General features: G+C 42.6%; 1 protein-coding gene across 3 annotated transcripts in view; it reads right to left on the bottom strand.

Annotated features, from left to right (window-relative positions):
• Window positions 1–17,636, bottom strand: part of HEPH (hephaestin) — a 120,872-nt gene that overhangs the window by 40,443 nt on the left and 62,793 nt on the right. For all 3 annotated transcript variants that reach the window (XM_039365364.1, XM_039365366.1, XM_039365365.1), the window contains exons 7-8: window positions 11,794–11,962; window positions 10,388–10,527 (exon numbers count right to left, since the gene is read on the bottom strand). In XM_039365364.1, coding sequence (XP_039221298.1) covers window positions 10,388–10,527; window positions 11,794–11,962 — 309 coding nt within the window. The remainder of the gene's footprint in view (window positions 1–10,387; window positions 10,528–11,793; window positions 11,963–17,636) is intronic.

The raw sequence follows: 17,636 nt of genomic DNA, 5'->3' as shown, positions 1-17,636 counted from the left end.
GGAGGGGCTGGAGTGACATTAGAGTCAGAAGAAGGTTCTGAGGAGCTCCAAGACTTATGGTCAGATGAGAAGCCTGGCTCCTCTACTTGTTGACACACAGCTGTGCTGGGAGCCTGAGTTGGACAGTGATGAGAAACCATTGGGACAAATCACAGATGCATGAATGCGCAGACAGGACAGAGGAATGCAAGTGGGTCAGAGGAATGCAATGGGGCGGCTCCAAAGGCAAAGCAGAAGGCATTAGGAAGCCATGCCTTGGCTGAATTATAAAAGGGGGATGTTTGGGAGGTGCTGGTTGCCAAAGGCAACCATTCATTTTGAGGATCGAGTTTCTGTGGACTGTGTTTGTTTGCCTTGGACATTGACTCAGATCTGTGTGAATAAAAGGGATTGGTTTTTCTTGTGGTTCCTGCCTGTTTCTTAGAAGAGGGGTTTCTCCTTGTGAGAACAACAAGGACTCATGTAGAACAGCTCAGGCAGTGATGGCAATTCAGATCTAAGGGGGGAAGTAATCTCGGTCTTTAACAAACTGTAGTGGAACACTGGTGGATTTGTCAAAGAGATTTGTCAAATCTAATTCCACCATAACTGCGTTAATAATGTATTTGATGGGGAAGGGACCCACATATTTGGGTCCTAACTTTTTCAATGGTTGCAAAGATTGCAAGTATTGGGTGATAGGTAAACTTAGGCCCCCTGCACTCTTCATCAGCTTGCTTTTTATAAGCTTTCCTAGGATCTGCAACCGGCCAAGTATTCCATAATTGGGAGACCCATTCTTTTAAAGGCACAGAGGGAGGCCATTCAAAGGCAGCTTGGGCATGGGAGTAAAGTCTTGTCCCATAGCCATTTTAAAGGGGTAAACCCCGTACAGTACCAAATTACTGTATGCTACTTCCGCAAATGATAAAAGGTCTGTCCAGTTGTCCTGTTGATAATGAATCTAGCACCTGAGTACTGTTCACTGAATTCTGTGTTCGCACCCCCCATTAGTTTGGTGGTGATGACTGAAGCCAAGCCCCTAATCAGTCCCAAGAAGATTTAGGAACGCTTACACCCTCCTATTGGAGATTATGCGTTGTGGGGCTTTGTGTAGTCGGTAGATATATTGCACAAAAAGCTTGGCTAGCACACATGCTGAGGGATATTTTTGGCATGGGACAAAGTGCACCTGCTTGGAAAACAAATGTTATAATCCATATAACCATATTTCCTGAGCTTTCTGGGAATTCTACTATGAAATCTATGGAGATTTCTCTCCATGGGGCCATTGGCTCAGCCACTGGTTGGAGGAGCCCTGGGGTTTTTCCTTACCGCCGCTTGGCAGAGGCACAAATCGGGCAACTTGCCACATAGCTTTCAATGTTGTTCTTTAAGGACAGCAACCAAAACTGCCTTTTAATTAAATGTAAAGTTTTCACAAAACCAAAATGCCTAGCAGTTTTTGAATCATGGCTTTTACCCAGGACCAGTAACCTCTGGCTTTTTGGTGCATACAATTTAGCCCTCACCCAGACTAGATCGTCCCATATGGAGCATTCATTTTTGTGATTTTGAAACCACTTGTCATCCTGTAGTGAGGCTTTAAGAGTGGCTGTGACATTGTTGTTGATCTGAGGCTTCTCTCTTGCTTGCGCTCTGGCCAGCTGCCATGATGGGATTAACAGTTTGACCACATCTGATTTGGTACAGTTATACTGAGGCATTCATGATAGGGCATCAGCCAGAAATTTCTTTCCTCTGGGAGGTAGTGCAAAGTAAAGTTAAATGGTTGAAGTACTATGCTCATTGGACTTGCTTGGGTGACAGCCTCTGCAGGGTTTTCAAAGCCTCTAGGTTTTTGTGGTTGGTCTGCACCTTAAAAGGCACCTTGCTCCCTTCAAAGAAGTACCTTCATGTTAAGAGTGCCCAGTTCACTGTGTATGCCTCCTTTTCCCAGACCACCATCTCTGTTCAGTCTCAGACAGTTTTCTAGAAGTGTTGGCACAGGGTTGTGAATTCCCTTGTTCGTTTTGTTGCAAGAGTATGACTCTACAGCCACATCCTTAGTGTCTGCCTGAATGATAAATGGGGTGTTTGGATCTGGGTATTTGAGGACAGGTTCAGCTGCAAACAAGCATTTAAGTTTCTCGAACACTGCTTGACTCTCCATAGTCCATTTTAAAGGTTGGCTAGGCTTGTCTTCTTTTTTTGTCTTTAAAAGGTTATTGATGGGGAGTATGATCTGGGCAAAAGTTGGGATTAATTGGCAGTAAAAATTGGCAAAGCCCAGGAAGCTTTGCAATTGCTTTCTAGTGTGGGGTGGAGTCCAGTCCAATACCGCCTGGACCTTTTGGGGGTCCATCTTGACTTCTTCGTGTGATATGTGGTAGCCTAGCTTACTTTACTCTGGTGGAGGTTGCTCTTGGAGAGCTTGTCATACAATTTAGCAGCTTTTAGTTTCTTTCTTTTTTAAAAAAAAAACAACAATTTTTATTAGTTTTACATTTTACATCAACACAGCAAGAGCCCATGTGGAGACATGGTGGTCAATTATTTAAAAAAAGATAACATAATACATATATATACAATATTTCTTTAAAATTTCCCTATCTATATAGGATATTATAATCAAATTAATACATTTTCAAATACATTCATTGTCTATGTCTAACCATCAACTCCATTAATCAATAAAAAATTTCAGTCTATGAAGACCTATACTTTTTCACATATTTAAACTTAAACTAAAACTCTCCATTTACTTAAAATATAATCAAATTAATATATTTCTAAAACCAATTCATTCACTAATATATCCAAGTTAAATAATTAAACATAAACTAACGTTCTCTATCTATTTATATTATTATAGGCTCATTAAAATATTTCTAAAACACGTTTTCATTGAACATATCGCTATATATAAATTTCATTAATCAATAAAAATTTACAAAAACTCATTGTCTATCCCAAAGATCCTGTTTTACGCTTTCTTAATTTTACAAATATTTAAACTTAAGATTAACATGTTAATTTACTATTCAGGTGCCCCAAGTATTTTCTTATTTAAACATTATTAACTCCAAAACTAAATTCTTCTATTTCTCACCAATATTCTATTCTTTTTCAATACTTCTCCAATTCTCTAATAATTAATTCCATCTTTTCCCATATTTCAGTCCTTTTCTCATTATACCATCTCTAATATTAAAAACATATAGAACCCTTTTAACAAAGTCCAAATCCAAATCCATCCGGGTCGCTATGAAACCTTTAGCACATTACTATAATCAAATTTAATATTTATATTTTATTCTGGGTTATTTCCTATTCCAAATAGGTTTCCATAATCGAGCCTCCACTTGCCACACTATGCACATCAAACAAGAAGCTCCCATTGTGCATTTTGTTAAGTTAGTATAAAAGTTATAGCTAATCTGGGTAACTCATGGCAGAATGTCATTTCCCCTCTCTTTTAAAATTGCATAAATTTCAGTTAAAATCCCTTTTTTTGTATCGTCCTCTTTAATCAAATTTTGCTCTTCTTCCAATACTTTTTTCTCTGTTACAGAGTCAAATGGCGGCTGCAAGCCAGCTTGTCCTTCTGAAGTAAGATCCTCCATTTGCTTATTATAAATCATTTGTCCGTTGGTATCAAGTCTTTTTTCCAATATCACTTCATAATCCAACTGTGGATTTGCTTCTTCCAACTCAGTAAACGGAGAACAAATCTCTCGAGCATAAACTGCTGTTTCACTTAATCCTTGTGCTTTACCTTGTCGATACAAAGAGATCTCCTTTGTACAAGCAATTATCTTCTCCGTATTTTCCAAAATTTTATCCAAAATATACTTATAAGTAGGAACTAGACAGGTTTCCTCCATTTTTATCATGTTTAAAATCCTTATCCTTGTGAGGAAGACTACATTTAAAAAAACACTCAATCAATACCCATCTCCTCTCAGCTTCTTCATCTTTTTCCTTTGTACAAAATGAAAGCCTTCCAAGCAAAGAAAAAATGGCAAATACAATAAATAGTTTCGTCAGAAAATGTTCCCTGGAGAATAATCAAAGTTAGTCAGATATTCAATCTTTCCAGACACTGTAGAGATAAAAGAAAACAATATTCTCCAAATATATAAAAAACTTTCTTGAGGCTCCCCAATGTCCAAAAATAAAATCAACCATTAAAAAGAAAATAGAATTAATCCTTTAAGCTTCTCTTCCCCCATTTAAAACGCCGCTTCACCAGAAAAGGGAGTAATTAAAAAAAAAAAAAGAACTTTTCACAGGCAAAAAGAGAATAGAGGTAAAAGGAAAGCCCACGAAAGGGAAAGGAAGGGAACCTTTGCCCTTCACACTAATTGGAGAACGTAAATCATGACAGCAAAATAGGGAGTGGAAATGCTAGCAAAAATAACTGCTCGGTGGGTGGGGAATTCAGATCTTAGCATTGCCTTTCTTCATGCCTGTGTTGACATTTTGTCACATAAATAGACTTTTTAGGATAAAATGCCTGGAAGTTCTTTGAGGTGTTTCATTAGTTGGAACCATGACAACATGCTAAGATCTCAATCCTTTTCAAATGACCTGGGGTCCTGAACTCCATCCGCTGTCTCTAGGCCCGAGAGAAGCTGGTAGATATTCAGGGAAGAAAAATCTATCATGAAACAAGTGAGTTTGCTTAAAGACCCAACAGTGGCTGATAACCCAGAGTGGGAAGCAACAGACAGCATGCTGTGGGAAGATGAATCTTGGCAGACAAATACAAATCGGTGGAGAGCTGCCAGGCCACCTGCAACTGAAGATTCGGGTGAGTCACTGGAAAGATTTCAAACCCCAGATGTGAAAAGCGGAAATCGATTTCTGCAGAGAAGCCTGCAGCCCCTCCCTTGTAGATCAGACCCTGGGTTCCCCAACCAGGGACTGCAGTCCTGAAGGAGGAGGGAATCCCAGACTGAGGCCTCTGCAGCAATGGGCAGATAGGCACCCCCACCTGTAGATGATCAGCAGCAACTGAGCATACCACAGCTAATAGAGGCCTTGCAACAGCTTGGGGTGGTACAGAAGCCAAGAGAGCAACAGCTGATGGGCCCACAGATGAGGGAGGGTCAGCAACAACCCCCACCCATCCAGCAACCATTGAGAGGCCTGCAGCAGCAGAGGATACCACCAGCCCCTGCAGTCCAACAGCAACTGGGAGGGCCACAGGTGCAGAGGGGAGCCCAGCAGCCATTGCACCAGCAGCCAGGGTGGGGCCAGGAGCAACAGCCCCAGTGGGGCCCGCAACAGCCTATGATTACACCACCTTTCAGAGCAACCTTCAATGGGGACCCAGAGAAGCTGGTTTTTTTCCTCAACCAAGTGTGCTCTCATCTGAATTGCTGGGCCTATCTCTACCCGGACCCAGGGGCCATGGTCGATGTCATTGCGTCCAACCTAGAGGGAGAAGCATCCGAATGGCTGATTTATGTAATGAGCAAGCCCCCAAATTGGAAGACCCCCAACTCTTCCTCCTAGGGCTGAGGGAAAGATTTGAGGACCCATCTATTGGTCTTAAAGCAAGAGAACAGATCCACAAAATAAAACAAGCCGGCAGGCCTACGTGCGGGAATTTTGCAAGATAGCAGGCCAAATAGACGGGTGGCCCGAACAATCTCTGGTCCAACATTTCATTGAAGGGTTAGACGATCACCTCTCTTAGGCATGCATCTATCGAGCCATACCTGATCAGCTGCATGAATTGTACCAGGCAGCAGTGAAGCTAGATGTTCAGCTCACCCGCTATAAGAAGCCTCCCCCACATGAACCCGAGCAGCAACCAGAGCTACCCAGACAGCAATCACCCCCATGAAAGCCTTCAAACACGGCAATGGCAGAGAGACCCAGGCCACCTACAGGGCCATCAATTAAGTGTTTTCGGTGTGGACAAGAGGGACATCGAGCAGCAACCTGTCCAGTCCCCCAGATGTTGCAGAGCAGACCGGAACCAGCAATGAGAAAGAAACCTGCTCAGCGGCTAACGAGAGAAAAATCCAACCAGCTCAGGCAGGAATCTGTTGCCCAGATTATACCCCGCACGCAGGAGAACACTGAGACTCCAGGTGGACCCGCCCCTGCTCTACCCTCCTTTGACAGTGACGATGAAGGAGAGAACAACCCAATGGTGAGTCGACAATCCCGCCTTTTTTCACTGGCCACCAAATTTATAATCCCTAAGTCTGGGGCACAAATGGACTTAAACGTGCTAATTGATTCTGGATGCACCCGCTGCATTATTAGTCTGCCGTTTGCCATGAAAATGGGCATACGGGCAAAACAGCTTTCCAAACCGGTGAGGTTTGAGCAAGCCGATGGCTCCCTGATGGGAGGGACTCTTGTCACACAATTAACCGAGCCCTTACGCCTAGAAATAGGTGCACACTGGGAGTTTATTCGCTTCCTGGTGGCTCCAAAAATGACTGAGGTGGTGATCTTAGGGCTAGCCTGGTTAGACAAATGGAAGCCATTTATCTGGTAGGAGAAAGGAATGAGAACTGTGAGACTACCTATAGAGCCTAATCTCCTCATTGATTCAACAGATGTTGCAGGGCATCTTAGGCCATCCAATGAGTGAGCGCACATGGCTGCCTCACCGCCTCCAGGTGAACCAGTCATCCCCAATGAATACTGGGACCTGGCAGAGGCATTTAGTGAAAAAGAATGTGATGCCCAACCCCCTCACAGACCCAATGACTGCTCCATCAAACTGGTGCCAGGAGCCAAACTCCCATGACAGAGAATGTATGCTATGTCCTCCCTCGAAATGGAGGAGATGCAGTGATACGTGAACAAAATACCTAGCGAGGGGGTTTACAAAGAGAAAAAAGATGGGTCTCTTCGTCTCTGCGTAGACTATAAGGGTCTCAACACTGTGAGTATAGAAAATAAATACCCCCTCCCCCTCCTAAAGGACTTATTAACCCATCTGGCTAAGGGGACTGTCTTCACTAAATTAGACCTGAGAGAGGCATGTTACTGAGTGAGAATAAAAGAGGGAGACGAGTGGAAAACTGCCTTCAACTGTCCTATGGGGAGCTATCAGTTCAAAGTCATGCCATTTGGACTACAGGGGGCCCCAGCTGTATTCATGCAGTTGATTAATGAGGTCCTACATGATCACTTGTACAAAGGGAGTTTCGGTGTATCTTGATGACATCCTGATATACAGCACGAATATGACTGATCACATAAAGCTGGTGAGAGAAGTGTTAAAGAAACTGTTGAATGCCAAGCTTTATGCCAAATTGTCGAAATATGAATTTCACCAAACCCGATTAGACTATCTTGGCTACAGAATTTCCAACAAGGGTATTGAAATGGATCCAGCCAAGGTGAAAGCTATAATCGAATGGGAGCCCCCAAAGACTCGCAAACAGCTCCAGAGCTTTCTGGGTTTTGCCAACTTTTATCGTCAATTCATCCCCTCTTTTGCCGAGATTGCCCTCCCCCTTACAGAACTACTCAAAACAGGCAAAGGAAGAGGGAAGCCACAACCAGGCCAACCACTAGCATGGACACTGGGCTGTCAAACAGCTTTTGAGAATTTAAAGGGACTATTTGCTGCTGAACTGGTCCTAAAGCACCCCTGCCCAGGGGAACCCTTTGTGATTCAAGCCAACGCCAGCGATGTGGCAGTTGGAGCTGTGTTACTGCAAAAGAACAAAAGTGGAATCCTGCAACCCTGCACCTACACCTCTAAGAAATTTACTGAGAGCGAGCGGAGATGGGCAATCTGGGAGAAAGAGGCCTTCGCGATTAGATGGGCGCTATTAAACTGGTGAAACTATCTAGAAGGGAGCTAGGTGCCATTTGAGGTATGGACAGATCATAAAAATCTAGAAGCACTGAAAACTCCCCGCAAATTGTCCCTAAAGCAAGTGCAGTGGGCACAGTACTTTAACCGCTTCAACTTCACTCTAAAGTACATACCAGGAGGAAAGAACTTCCTAGCTGATGCACTATCCCGGTTACCCCAATATAAAAGCGAACGGGAGGAGGTTAACGAGGCAATTATCCCCAATCCACAAACTGCCGCTCAATTTACACCTCGCAGGGTCCCCAATCCTGATGACCCTGGAGTAAAGAAAATAAAACGAGAGCTCCTCATCGACCAATGGTTCAAAGATAATCAAACCTCCCTAACCTCCCTTGGCTTGCAAAGGGGGGAAACTATATTTGCCAGAAGCCCTCCATCTTAATGCTCTCAAACACAGCCATGATGTAAAACAGGCTGGACACCTTGGATATTTGAAAACTCTACACCTCACTCACCGGCAAATTTGGTGGCCGGGGCCGAAAAGGGATGCGGAAAACTATGTAAAAAGTTGTAGTGTATGTGCCACAATGAAAAGAATCCCAGGGAAAACCCGTGGCAGACCCTTCTCAACCATGGGAAGAAATAGCTATGGACTTTATTGTAGACCTATCTGAAAGTAGTGGAAATACTGTCATCTGGACTGTAATAGACCTGTTCTCGAAGCAGGCTCATTTCATCACCTGCAAAGGACTCCCATCTGCCCAACAACTGACCAAATTGTTCCTGAAACATATCTACTGGCTGCATGGCGCCCCTAAGCAAATAATTTCGGACAGGGGGTGCAGTTCACAGCGAAGTTTTGGAGAAGTTTCCTTACATTAATTGGATCATCTCAAGGTTTATCATCTGCTTTTCATCCAGCCACCAATGGGGCCGCAGAAGCCGCTAACAAAATGGTGGAGCAATATCTTAGATGCTACGTTTCTTACCAACAGACGAACTGGACTGATCTCCTCCATTTTGCAGAGGTGGCATACAATAATTTTGTGTTCAGCAGCAGCACCGGCTACACACCTTTCAGAGTGGCCACAGGAAAAGAGTTCAGCCCAATACCTGAATATCCTCAGGTGCCCTCCGCTTTCCAGACACTTGACCAGTGGGTGAGGGGATGGGATGAAGTTTGGAGAAACACAAAAACTGCTTTAAAAAAGACTTTTGAAACCTATGAAAATCAGGCTGATAAAAAGAGGGCTCCCCAAAGAACATTCCAAGTTGGGGAAAAAGTGTATTTGTCAACTAAATATCTATGCCTTAAATTGCCCAGCAAAAAATTGGGACCAAAATTCTTGGGGCCTTTCCCCATAGTAAGGATCATCAATCCGGTCACTGTAGAACTAAAACTCCCTAGACTTTTAGGGAGAATTCACCCAGTCTTCCATTGCAGCTTGTTGAAACCTTATCGGGGCTCCACTTTAAGACTGGATGTCAACGCTGCTAATATTGTATATTCTTGCTTTGACAAAATTTGCAGAACTGTCTGATATTTTTAGAGTTAATGCAGAGGAGAAGGAGGGAGGAGGGAAAAGCCCGCGAAAGGGAAAGGAAGGGAACCTTTGCCCTTCACACTAATTGGAGAATGTAAATCGTGACAGCAAAATAGGGAGTGAGTGGAAATGCTAGCAAAAATAACTGCTTCAGTGCATGGGGAATTCAGATCTTAGCATTGCCTTTCTTCATGCCTGTGCCAACATTTTGTCACATAAATAAAGAGACTTTTTAGGATAAAATGCCTGGAAGTTCTTTGAGGTGTTTCATTAGTCGGAACCATGACACACAATTAAAATATTGTATAAACATTAAAACATCAAGCCTTAAGCTTGAAATACTGACACAGTAAATTAAATAAGAATCAGTGTATGTGGGATTTTTGTTGTAAAATATATTACTATAAAAATATTACATTCCTAAATTGTTTTTAACTGGATTAAATATTGCTTGGAGAAGTCAAAGGGATGGAGCAATGAACAAATATGGGCAATGTTCCTCAACTTGACTGTCAAGCTTGTAGAATACTTTGCTGGTGCAACAATTACGGCTTCTCAGCTTGCCAATGAACTTGGGGGGATGATAGGGAAATGGAATGCAGCTACAAAGATAAGGCAGACTGTGAGAACCAAGGATTCACCAGGTGTGTCTGACCCAACTCAGAGACATTTTCTCATAACAATATAATTGCACCTAATTGGGCAATGTGACCTGTTCAGGGATGGGAGAGGGAATTCTATACTTTTACTAGGGGTTTGAGTTGAGTCTAAACAGAGCTGTTTTTGCTTTAATATGTGCCAAAATGATATACTCAATAAAGTTTTACGTTAAGAGATCAGAACATCTTGAAGGAGTTTGCTTGGTTGGGTTGGTCAGTCAGAACCTTGATATTGGCAACTTTAAGATGGGTGGACTTCAACTCCCAGAATTCCTTAGCCAGCATGCTGGGATTTGGAGAGTTGAAGTCCACACAGCTTAAAGTGGCCAAGTTTGAGAATCACTAATATGAGTGATCAATTAAGAACTCCCTACTCAATTAGAGATGTAATCCTGTCACATTACCAAGTATCCCGAGGTGCTTTTCTTCCTCCGTCCGCTCTTTCTCCACAAGAAAAGTACCATCCGTATATTCAACGTATTTGGCTTTCCAGTATGTTCCGCCAAGTTGACTGACATTTTGCTTAAAGAACAGCTGTGAGAAACTGAACAAAAACAAGGCCACAATGATTTCTTGCATTAGCCAGCAGCCACGGCATTTCTTAAATCTCAGAGCTTTTAAAAGGCAAATTTGTTATGGAGTATTTAACTCTGGCTCTATGAAGAACCATAGTGAGTTTCATCTTGAACTGTGCAAACAGCTTTGGCAAATTAACCTTTTTTGTTGCTCTTGAGAGGGTGGTTTAATCATAACAATGAAGAAATATCCCTGACAGTTTTATATTCCACATAATCATGCCAGGGAAAGAAAAACAATCCTGCAACAAATTGAATAATCAGTTTCATTTTTAGCACTTCACATTAGATACACTAAATTCTAATCCTCACTAGTGTTTTTATTTTATCTTTTAGTTCGCATAGAACAGTAAAACCAAGTGCAAATTGATGCATAGACAGACCCAACATCTTTTAGCATCTGGAGTAGGCTGTGAGTATCCTCCATAGCTTTTCCTGCTGACATCGCTGAGCTTCCCTGTGGTTACTTTGGAAAACTAGGCCGGTTATGGCAAAGCCCAGTTCAACTAAAAACTGAACACCTGCAGGGAAATGTCACCACTAAGGCTCCCTTTTGGCCTCTCTCTCCAGGACTGAGCTGAACAAGAAATGTTCTAAGGACCAGCCTGAGATTTCCTGGTCTAGCAGGATTGGAAGCAGTGACTGGGTGGGCCATCTAATAGGTAAAAGGACACCTGTTTTGCATTCAACGGAGTTCAGGTTCAATTCCTGACATTTTCTGTTAATCCCAGAAAAGTGTATGTAGTTGTGGATCATTTTTTTTTAAAAATCAATCAATGAATAAGTATTTGTTTAACTGGATTCTCTTTACCTAGTTTTAGGATTTGCGTGGATCACATATCACATTTTAAGTCATATTTATGCAGAAATATTAAAAAGCCTGTTCGGAAGACACTGTCATGTGACAGTCTCAACGTGCATCAAAAACTAATTCTCTAGATGGGACTGTCAATAGGGATTCTAACAGTGGCTGGGCTAGGTAATGCTCTCTTTAGGGCCAACTTGAGCTCATCTGCCTTTCTGGTAAGTTGTCATTGTTCAACATTCATTGAAACTGTCTGCATCCCAACTCAGGCAGTGAATTTAGTTAATCATTCTTTTATTACAAAAGTACAGTTAGCAGTTGAAAAATCAATTTTTTCCATGATACTCCTTGCAGCACTGCAGATGCATACCTGGCTAAAGTATGTAGGCTTTGGAAACCACATTTGAAACCTTGGATCAAAGGGACATACCTGTTTGGCTCACGCAGGCTTTTCCCAGTATTTGGGTCTAATCCGGAAGGGCCATAATTCCACCGCACTTCTTTGGCTGCTATGTAATATTGCCGTAGTTTCCCTTTCAGGGAAGATCCTGAATCCTGATAGGAGCAACGCTTGACTTCATAGAGAGCTTCCATTCCCGCTGTGGAGGCCAAGAAGAGATCATGAGAGACTGAGAGTCAGTTTCTATTTTGTCAATTTGTGGAGAAGAAAAGAGGGTGGTTCAGCGGATGCAGAAAAATATTTTTTATAAGTGGGGTTAGCCGATTGTTGATGTGGTTGACCAGATCTGTCATCAGTTCTTTTATAATTATCATACTCTTTTTCTGCTATTATTTGTACTGTACATCACCCAGAGTCAGCTGGGTCATTCCTACATTGAATAAATAAAATTAGGTTGTTCAGTTTTCCAGATACAAGGAACATGATGATCTATCTGCGCATTAGAGAGCTGTACAAACAGAGCAACTTTGGAATGTAAGTGTTCAACTCAGAAATCCAATATTGATTTGATAGATTAATCAGAAACTCAATAAGTGATCTCTTTGATTCTCCAAAAGACTGTCTGTCCACTTCTGCTCATAGCTGGATTGTATTGTCTGTTTTAAAGACTGCAAGGCTCTACCGGAAAGTATCAGAATGGAGATACAGTTATGATCCCTTTTCCTTTTTTTATGGACCCCACACAAATATTCCCAAAATTGTTATTATGGTGCTGCAGAGACCACTTACTTTTTCAGCATGTGTTGGAGATTTGAATTCATCAGCAGCTTTTGTTAAAGAGTGTGCTCCTGAACACCAGTAGAGCGTTGAAAGAATAATAGCAGAACATCTCTTTAGAAAGAGTAAAATGCTCATAGTATAGTTGCCTTGGCTAAGGAGAATGAGCTTAGCCCAGCTATCAACAAATCCTAATAGTCAGTCACTGTATTTAAAGTAAAAGTCAGACTTATTAGAAATATATAAGGATTAAAAACCTAAACTATATCTCAAAGAGGGATGGATAGAGAAAATTCCGTCTATCTCTTAAATACAGAGACTCAAGTATACACTGTGGGCACAAATATTAGGCAAATTGTATTTTGGAGAATTAATTGCTTATTGAACAACTACAGTCCTCTTGGTCAATCCAAAATGTTAATAAACCTCAAACCTGAATATTTAAGAAAGTACAAGTGAGGGTTTACCTTTCTTAGGAGAAAATCTATGTATGCACAATTATTGGGCAACTATTAGTGTGAAGAATTATCATGCAACTAAATGAAAAATGAAAATTTGCCCCTCTCACTTGTTTATTTGCATCTGTTAAAGTGAGAATAACAAACAACTAAAAATGTACACATAAACATTTTTGACATTTACTTCTGAGTGCACCCCCCCATCTGCATGCTTATGGGCTAGGTGACAAAAGTTGTTGGGGTGCCCCCCATGATAAAGCCATCTAACTCAGAGGCCCCCAACGTTTTGGGCACCAGAGACCAATTCTGTGGAGAAGATTTTTCTGCAGACCAGAGATAATGTGGTTTCGTTTGCTGCATGTATCCCATGGATGGGGCTTTGCTTGTTTGTGCGGCCCAGTTGCTGGCCGGCAACTGTCCCTATAGAGCTGAACTTTCCCCGGTCCAGGCTGAAAACTCATCTCAGAGCTTTGTTAGATTTGGGCTGCACCAGGTGCTTAGTAAACTCAGCACTGGTCGAGAAACTGGTAATCTGACTGAGGCGGTTAAAAGTTCCAGTGGCATTTTGTCAGTTAGATCAGGAGTCCCCAACCCCAGGTCCATGGAGCCCAAAATTTCCTTTGCTAAGCAAGGCAGTTAAGTGAATTTTGCCACATTTTTCAACCATTCTTGCCACAGTTCTTAAGTGAAACACTGCAGTTGTTAAATTATTAACACGGTTAAGGTAATCTGGCTTCCCCATTGACTTTGTTTGTCAGAAGGCCACAAAAGGTGATCACATGACCCTAGGACACTGCAACCATCATAAATATGAGTCAATTGCCAAGTGTCTGAATTTTGATCATGACTATTTGGATGATAAATGATCATGCGAAAAACAGTCATATAAGTGACTGTTTTTTAGTGATATTGCAACTTCAAACGGTCACTAAACTAACAGTTGTAAGTTGAGAACTACCTGTAATTAGCAATTAATTGCTAGTTCTTACTAGAAATCTGGGGACAAACCAGATACCCAGTCACTGAACATCCTTTTCTTTACCTGCCTCTCATTATTTGCCCTAATGTTCTAATGTATGCTTTCTCAACCTTGGCAGCTTTAAGATACATGGACTTCAACTCCCAGTCAGCTATGCTTGCAGCCTGCTTGAGGTCCACATACTTAAAAGTTGCCAAGATTGAGAAGCATGGTTTTTATATCTTAGATGAACTAATGAGGCTATTTGCAATAAAACATGAATATATTCTTGGAATGGCAGCATGGTGGCTCAGCGGTTAAGATGTTGGGCTTGTTGGCTGGAAAGCCAGCAGCCCAGGTTTGATACCCAAGAGCCACATGGCAGGATGAGCTCTCGTCCTCGCCCCAGCTCCTGCCCACCTAGCAGTTTTAAAGCATACAACTGCAAGTAGATAAATAGATACCACTTTGTGTGAAATCTTTTATTTTCTTGTCTTGTTCTTTCCTTTTTCCATTAAAAAGTTCTACCCTGTAAGCAGTTATTAAAGGCTTGGCTTTCAAGCCTTTTTTTGTACATGAGTGGTTTTGCAATGCATTATTGGAGGTTCCTTCTATCAATGACATTTCTGTTTATGGGCTACCACAGTAGAAGAAAATAAATACATGAAACATTTAGCTGACCACAATGAGAACAATGCTTTTAGTGACAATGTTGTTTCTCTCCCTTATTTTTTTCTACTAGTTTCTCCTAAAAGTGGTCTGATATTGTAAAAACCCTCACTCTTAGTCCCTACTTCCCCCATCCTTGCTTGTATTTGTACTTCCGCAAATGAAAGTTATGAATATTTTGTGAAATGAAAGAGTTGCAGAGGCCATTCAGGCATTTCTGAGAGGTGGCTGCCCAGTCCCCCTCGCATACCTCTCTGCCTCTCTGGACTGAATCATTGGTTCCTCTGTTGAACTGCAGGCATTTTGTTAATCCTTTTTTTCCCCTAACAATCAAGGAGAATTTGCATGGGTTTGTTAAAAGCAGATCATGCCAAACCAATCTTATTTCATTCTTTGATAAAGTAACTAAATTAGTAGACCAACAAAATGCTGTGGACATAGTATATTTACACTTCGGCAAGGCATTTGACAAAGTAGACCATAATCTACTTCTTGGTAAGCTAGAAAAATGTGGGATGACACCACCAGATGGATTTATAACTGGCTGACAAACCATACTCAACGAGTAATCCTTAATGGTAAGGGGTACATTTGCTCCACACACACCGCATTGAGACTACGGAAGTCCACACAAAGCCGCAGTCCCCCATCCTTCTTCTCTTGGAATAAAACCGGTGCCGCTATCCGGGAGCAAGCTGGCTGTATGAAACCCCGTGCTAAATTTTTGTCTATATATTGCCTCAACTCTTGTAGCTCTAGGGGTGTCATAGGATACATTCTAGATTTTGGTAACTTGGCCCCCAGGAGTATTTCAATCGCACAATCAGTTGGGCGATGAGGCGGTAGACTATCACACTCCCGTTCACTAAACACAGCTGCAAGGTCGTTATACACAGCTGGAAAGTTGTGACCACCCTCCTCCTGTGCTGCCTTGATCCCCTCTTCCCTCTTCTCCGCGCCGTCTGTATGTGGTTGGGACGGCTGTGGACCCACTCCGATCCGTAAATGACAATACCCATCAGCCCACCACATAGTCGGAGTCCATTTGTCTAGCCAAGCCAAACCTAGGATCACTGCCTCAGTCATAGATGGGACCACTACAAACCGGATAGTCTCCCAATGTGTTCCCATTTCCATCCTCACCGGTTCTGTAATGATAGTGGCAGCCCCCCCAAAAGGGATCCATCTAAAGTGAGAGGCTGGAAAAATACTGATTGTCTGATAGAAATTGTGGGTGAAAGGGAGGTTTTTCTGTTCCCCAGACCACACTTAAATTTAGAAATGCCAGACTAGCCTGATATCCTGTTTTTAACTCTGCACATGATATATTGCAAACTGTCTATCACATGATATATTGCAAACTGCTAAAAGCATTCCTGTGTTAGAATAAGGAACTATAGGATGTAACCATGTATGGAATATGTCTTGATCAGGAAATACCTACGTATTGGGGGTTATAAATATGATCATCCATGCCCCGGCTGGGCATTCAGACCCTTTAAGCTGTGAATAGCACTCTGAACCTGCACAATAAACTTCCCTTTCCTCAAAAGAGCTGACTCAAGTCTCTCACTTCTACAACACATCCACCTGCTCGAACCGGATGGGAGACGCTAGCCGGGTTACTCTAATGCTCACCGTATGTGCCACCTCCCAACTGATTAAACAGAGAGTGCATCCTGTGTCAATTAGGAATGCCCTGTGAGTGGACTTGTTAAGGTGATTGGAATGGCAAAAGGAGCTATAGGCTCACTCACCATGGGGTCTTCTACTGGATCTCCATCATCATACTCCTCCAGGATGGATGTCTGTTCACCTGGAGATTGTTGGGGAAGTTCCCCTTCCGCTTGGCGGATGGCCCGTGACCTTTCCGTGACCTTCCTCGGCGTAGCCCCTGGCTTCCTGGCAGCATTTGGTGTGCTAGGTAGTACTGGAACCGGACATTCGGCTACTCGATGACCTGGCCGGTTACACCAGAAGCACCAGAATACAGCCCTAGGCTTCGGACTAGATGTTGGGGTTTGTTTGCTGACGTCCTTCAGCCATTCCACATCCCAACGGGGTTGTGGTTGTTCATCAGGCATTTGGTGAAACTCCCGCAAACCTGCATCTAACTCCATTACCACTCTGAACCATTCTGGAAGGCGGCCTGGAATCCCCCTCACCACACATGCACGGCGTAGTTCACTATCTAACCCGGCCCGGAAGTGGTGGACTAACAGGCGCTCTGGCCATGAATGAAGTCTCCCAGCCACCCTTTGAAATTCACGTATGTACTCCCTTACTGGCTTGCCCCGTTGCCGTAGCCCCAGCAGCTCCGCCTCTGCCCTTTGCGCCCAGAAGGGATCTTCAAACCGGGTCTTTAGGGCATCTAGAAACAGGCCAATATCTGCCAGCTCCCGGGTGTGGTCGCTGTATAAATCAGCAGCCCAGGCTGCTGCCTCACCCTGTAAGCTTGCTGTCACAGCCACCACCATTGCCCAGTTGGATGGATACAGAGCTGTAAAACGGTCCAGGTGGCTGAGAACATGGCTCAAGAAAACAGTCAGGCAATCTGGGTCGCCATCAAAAGTGACTATGATAGGAGGTGGATTCCACAGCACCGCCTGGGGCCATAAATGTAATCTTAAATTCCATATTTATATCTTATTCTAGCTTTCTTTCTGTTCCAAATGGGTTTCCATAGTAAGGCCTCTAAGTCCACAAATAAAACTCCCTCCATTTCTTGCCGTAACGCATAAATCTGGGGAGAATCTCCCATTGTCCATTTTAATAGGCTAGTGAAAAAGTTGTAGTGATTCTCAATAGCTCGTGGTTGAACATCCATCTTCATCTTTTTTGAAGTTGCATCTAGTTTAATTACAGTCATTTCTGAACCATCCAAAGACTCTATAGATTGTCTATAAAATAATGTAGAGTCTTCTTTACTATTATTTTGCTTTCCTTCTACTGGTTTTTTATCTGTCAGGTAATCAGTTGGAGTCTGGAGATTAGCCTGTCCTTCTGGGATA

This window comes from Crotalus tigris, unplaced genomic scaffold (assembly GCF_016545835.1).
Source record: "Crotalus tigris isolate CLP2741 ecotype Arizona unplaced genomic scaffold, ASM1654583v1 scf7180000020062.1902635, whole genome shotgun sequence".
Lineage (NCBI taxonomy): Eukaryota > Metazoa > Chordata > Lepidosauria > Squamata > Viperidae > Crotalus > Crotalus tigris.
Note: the sequence above shows the minus strand (reverse complement) of the source record. Positions and strands in the feature narration are given on the sequence as shown.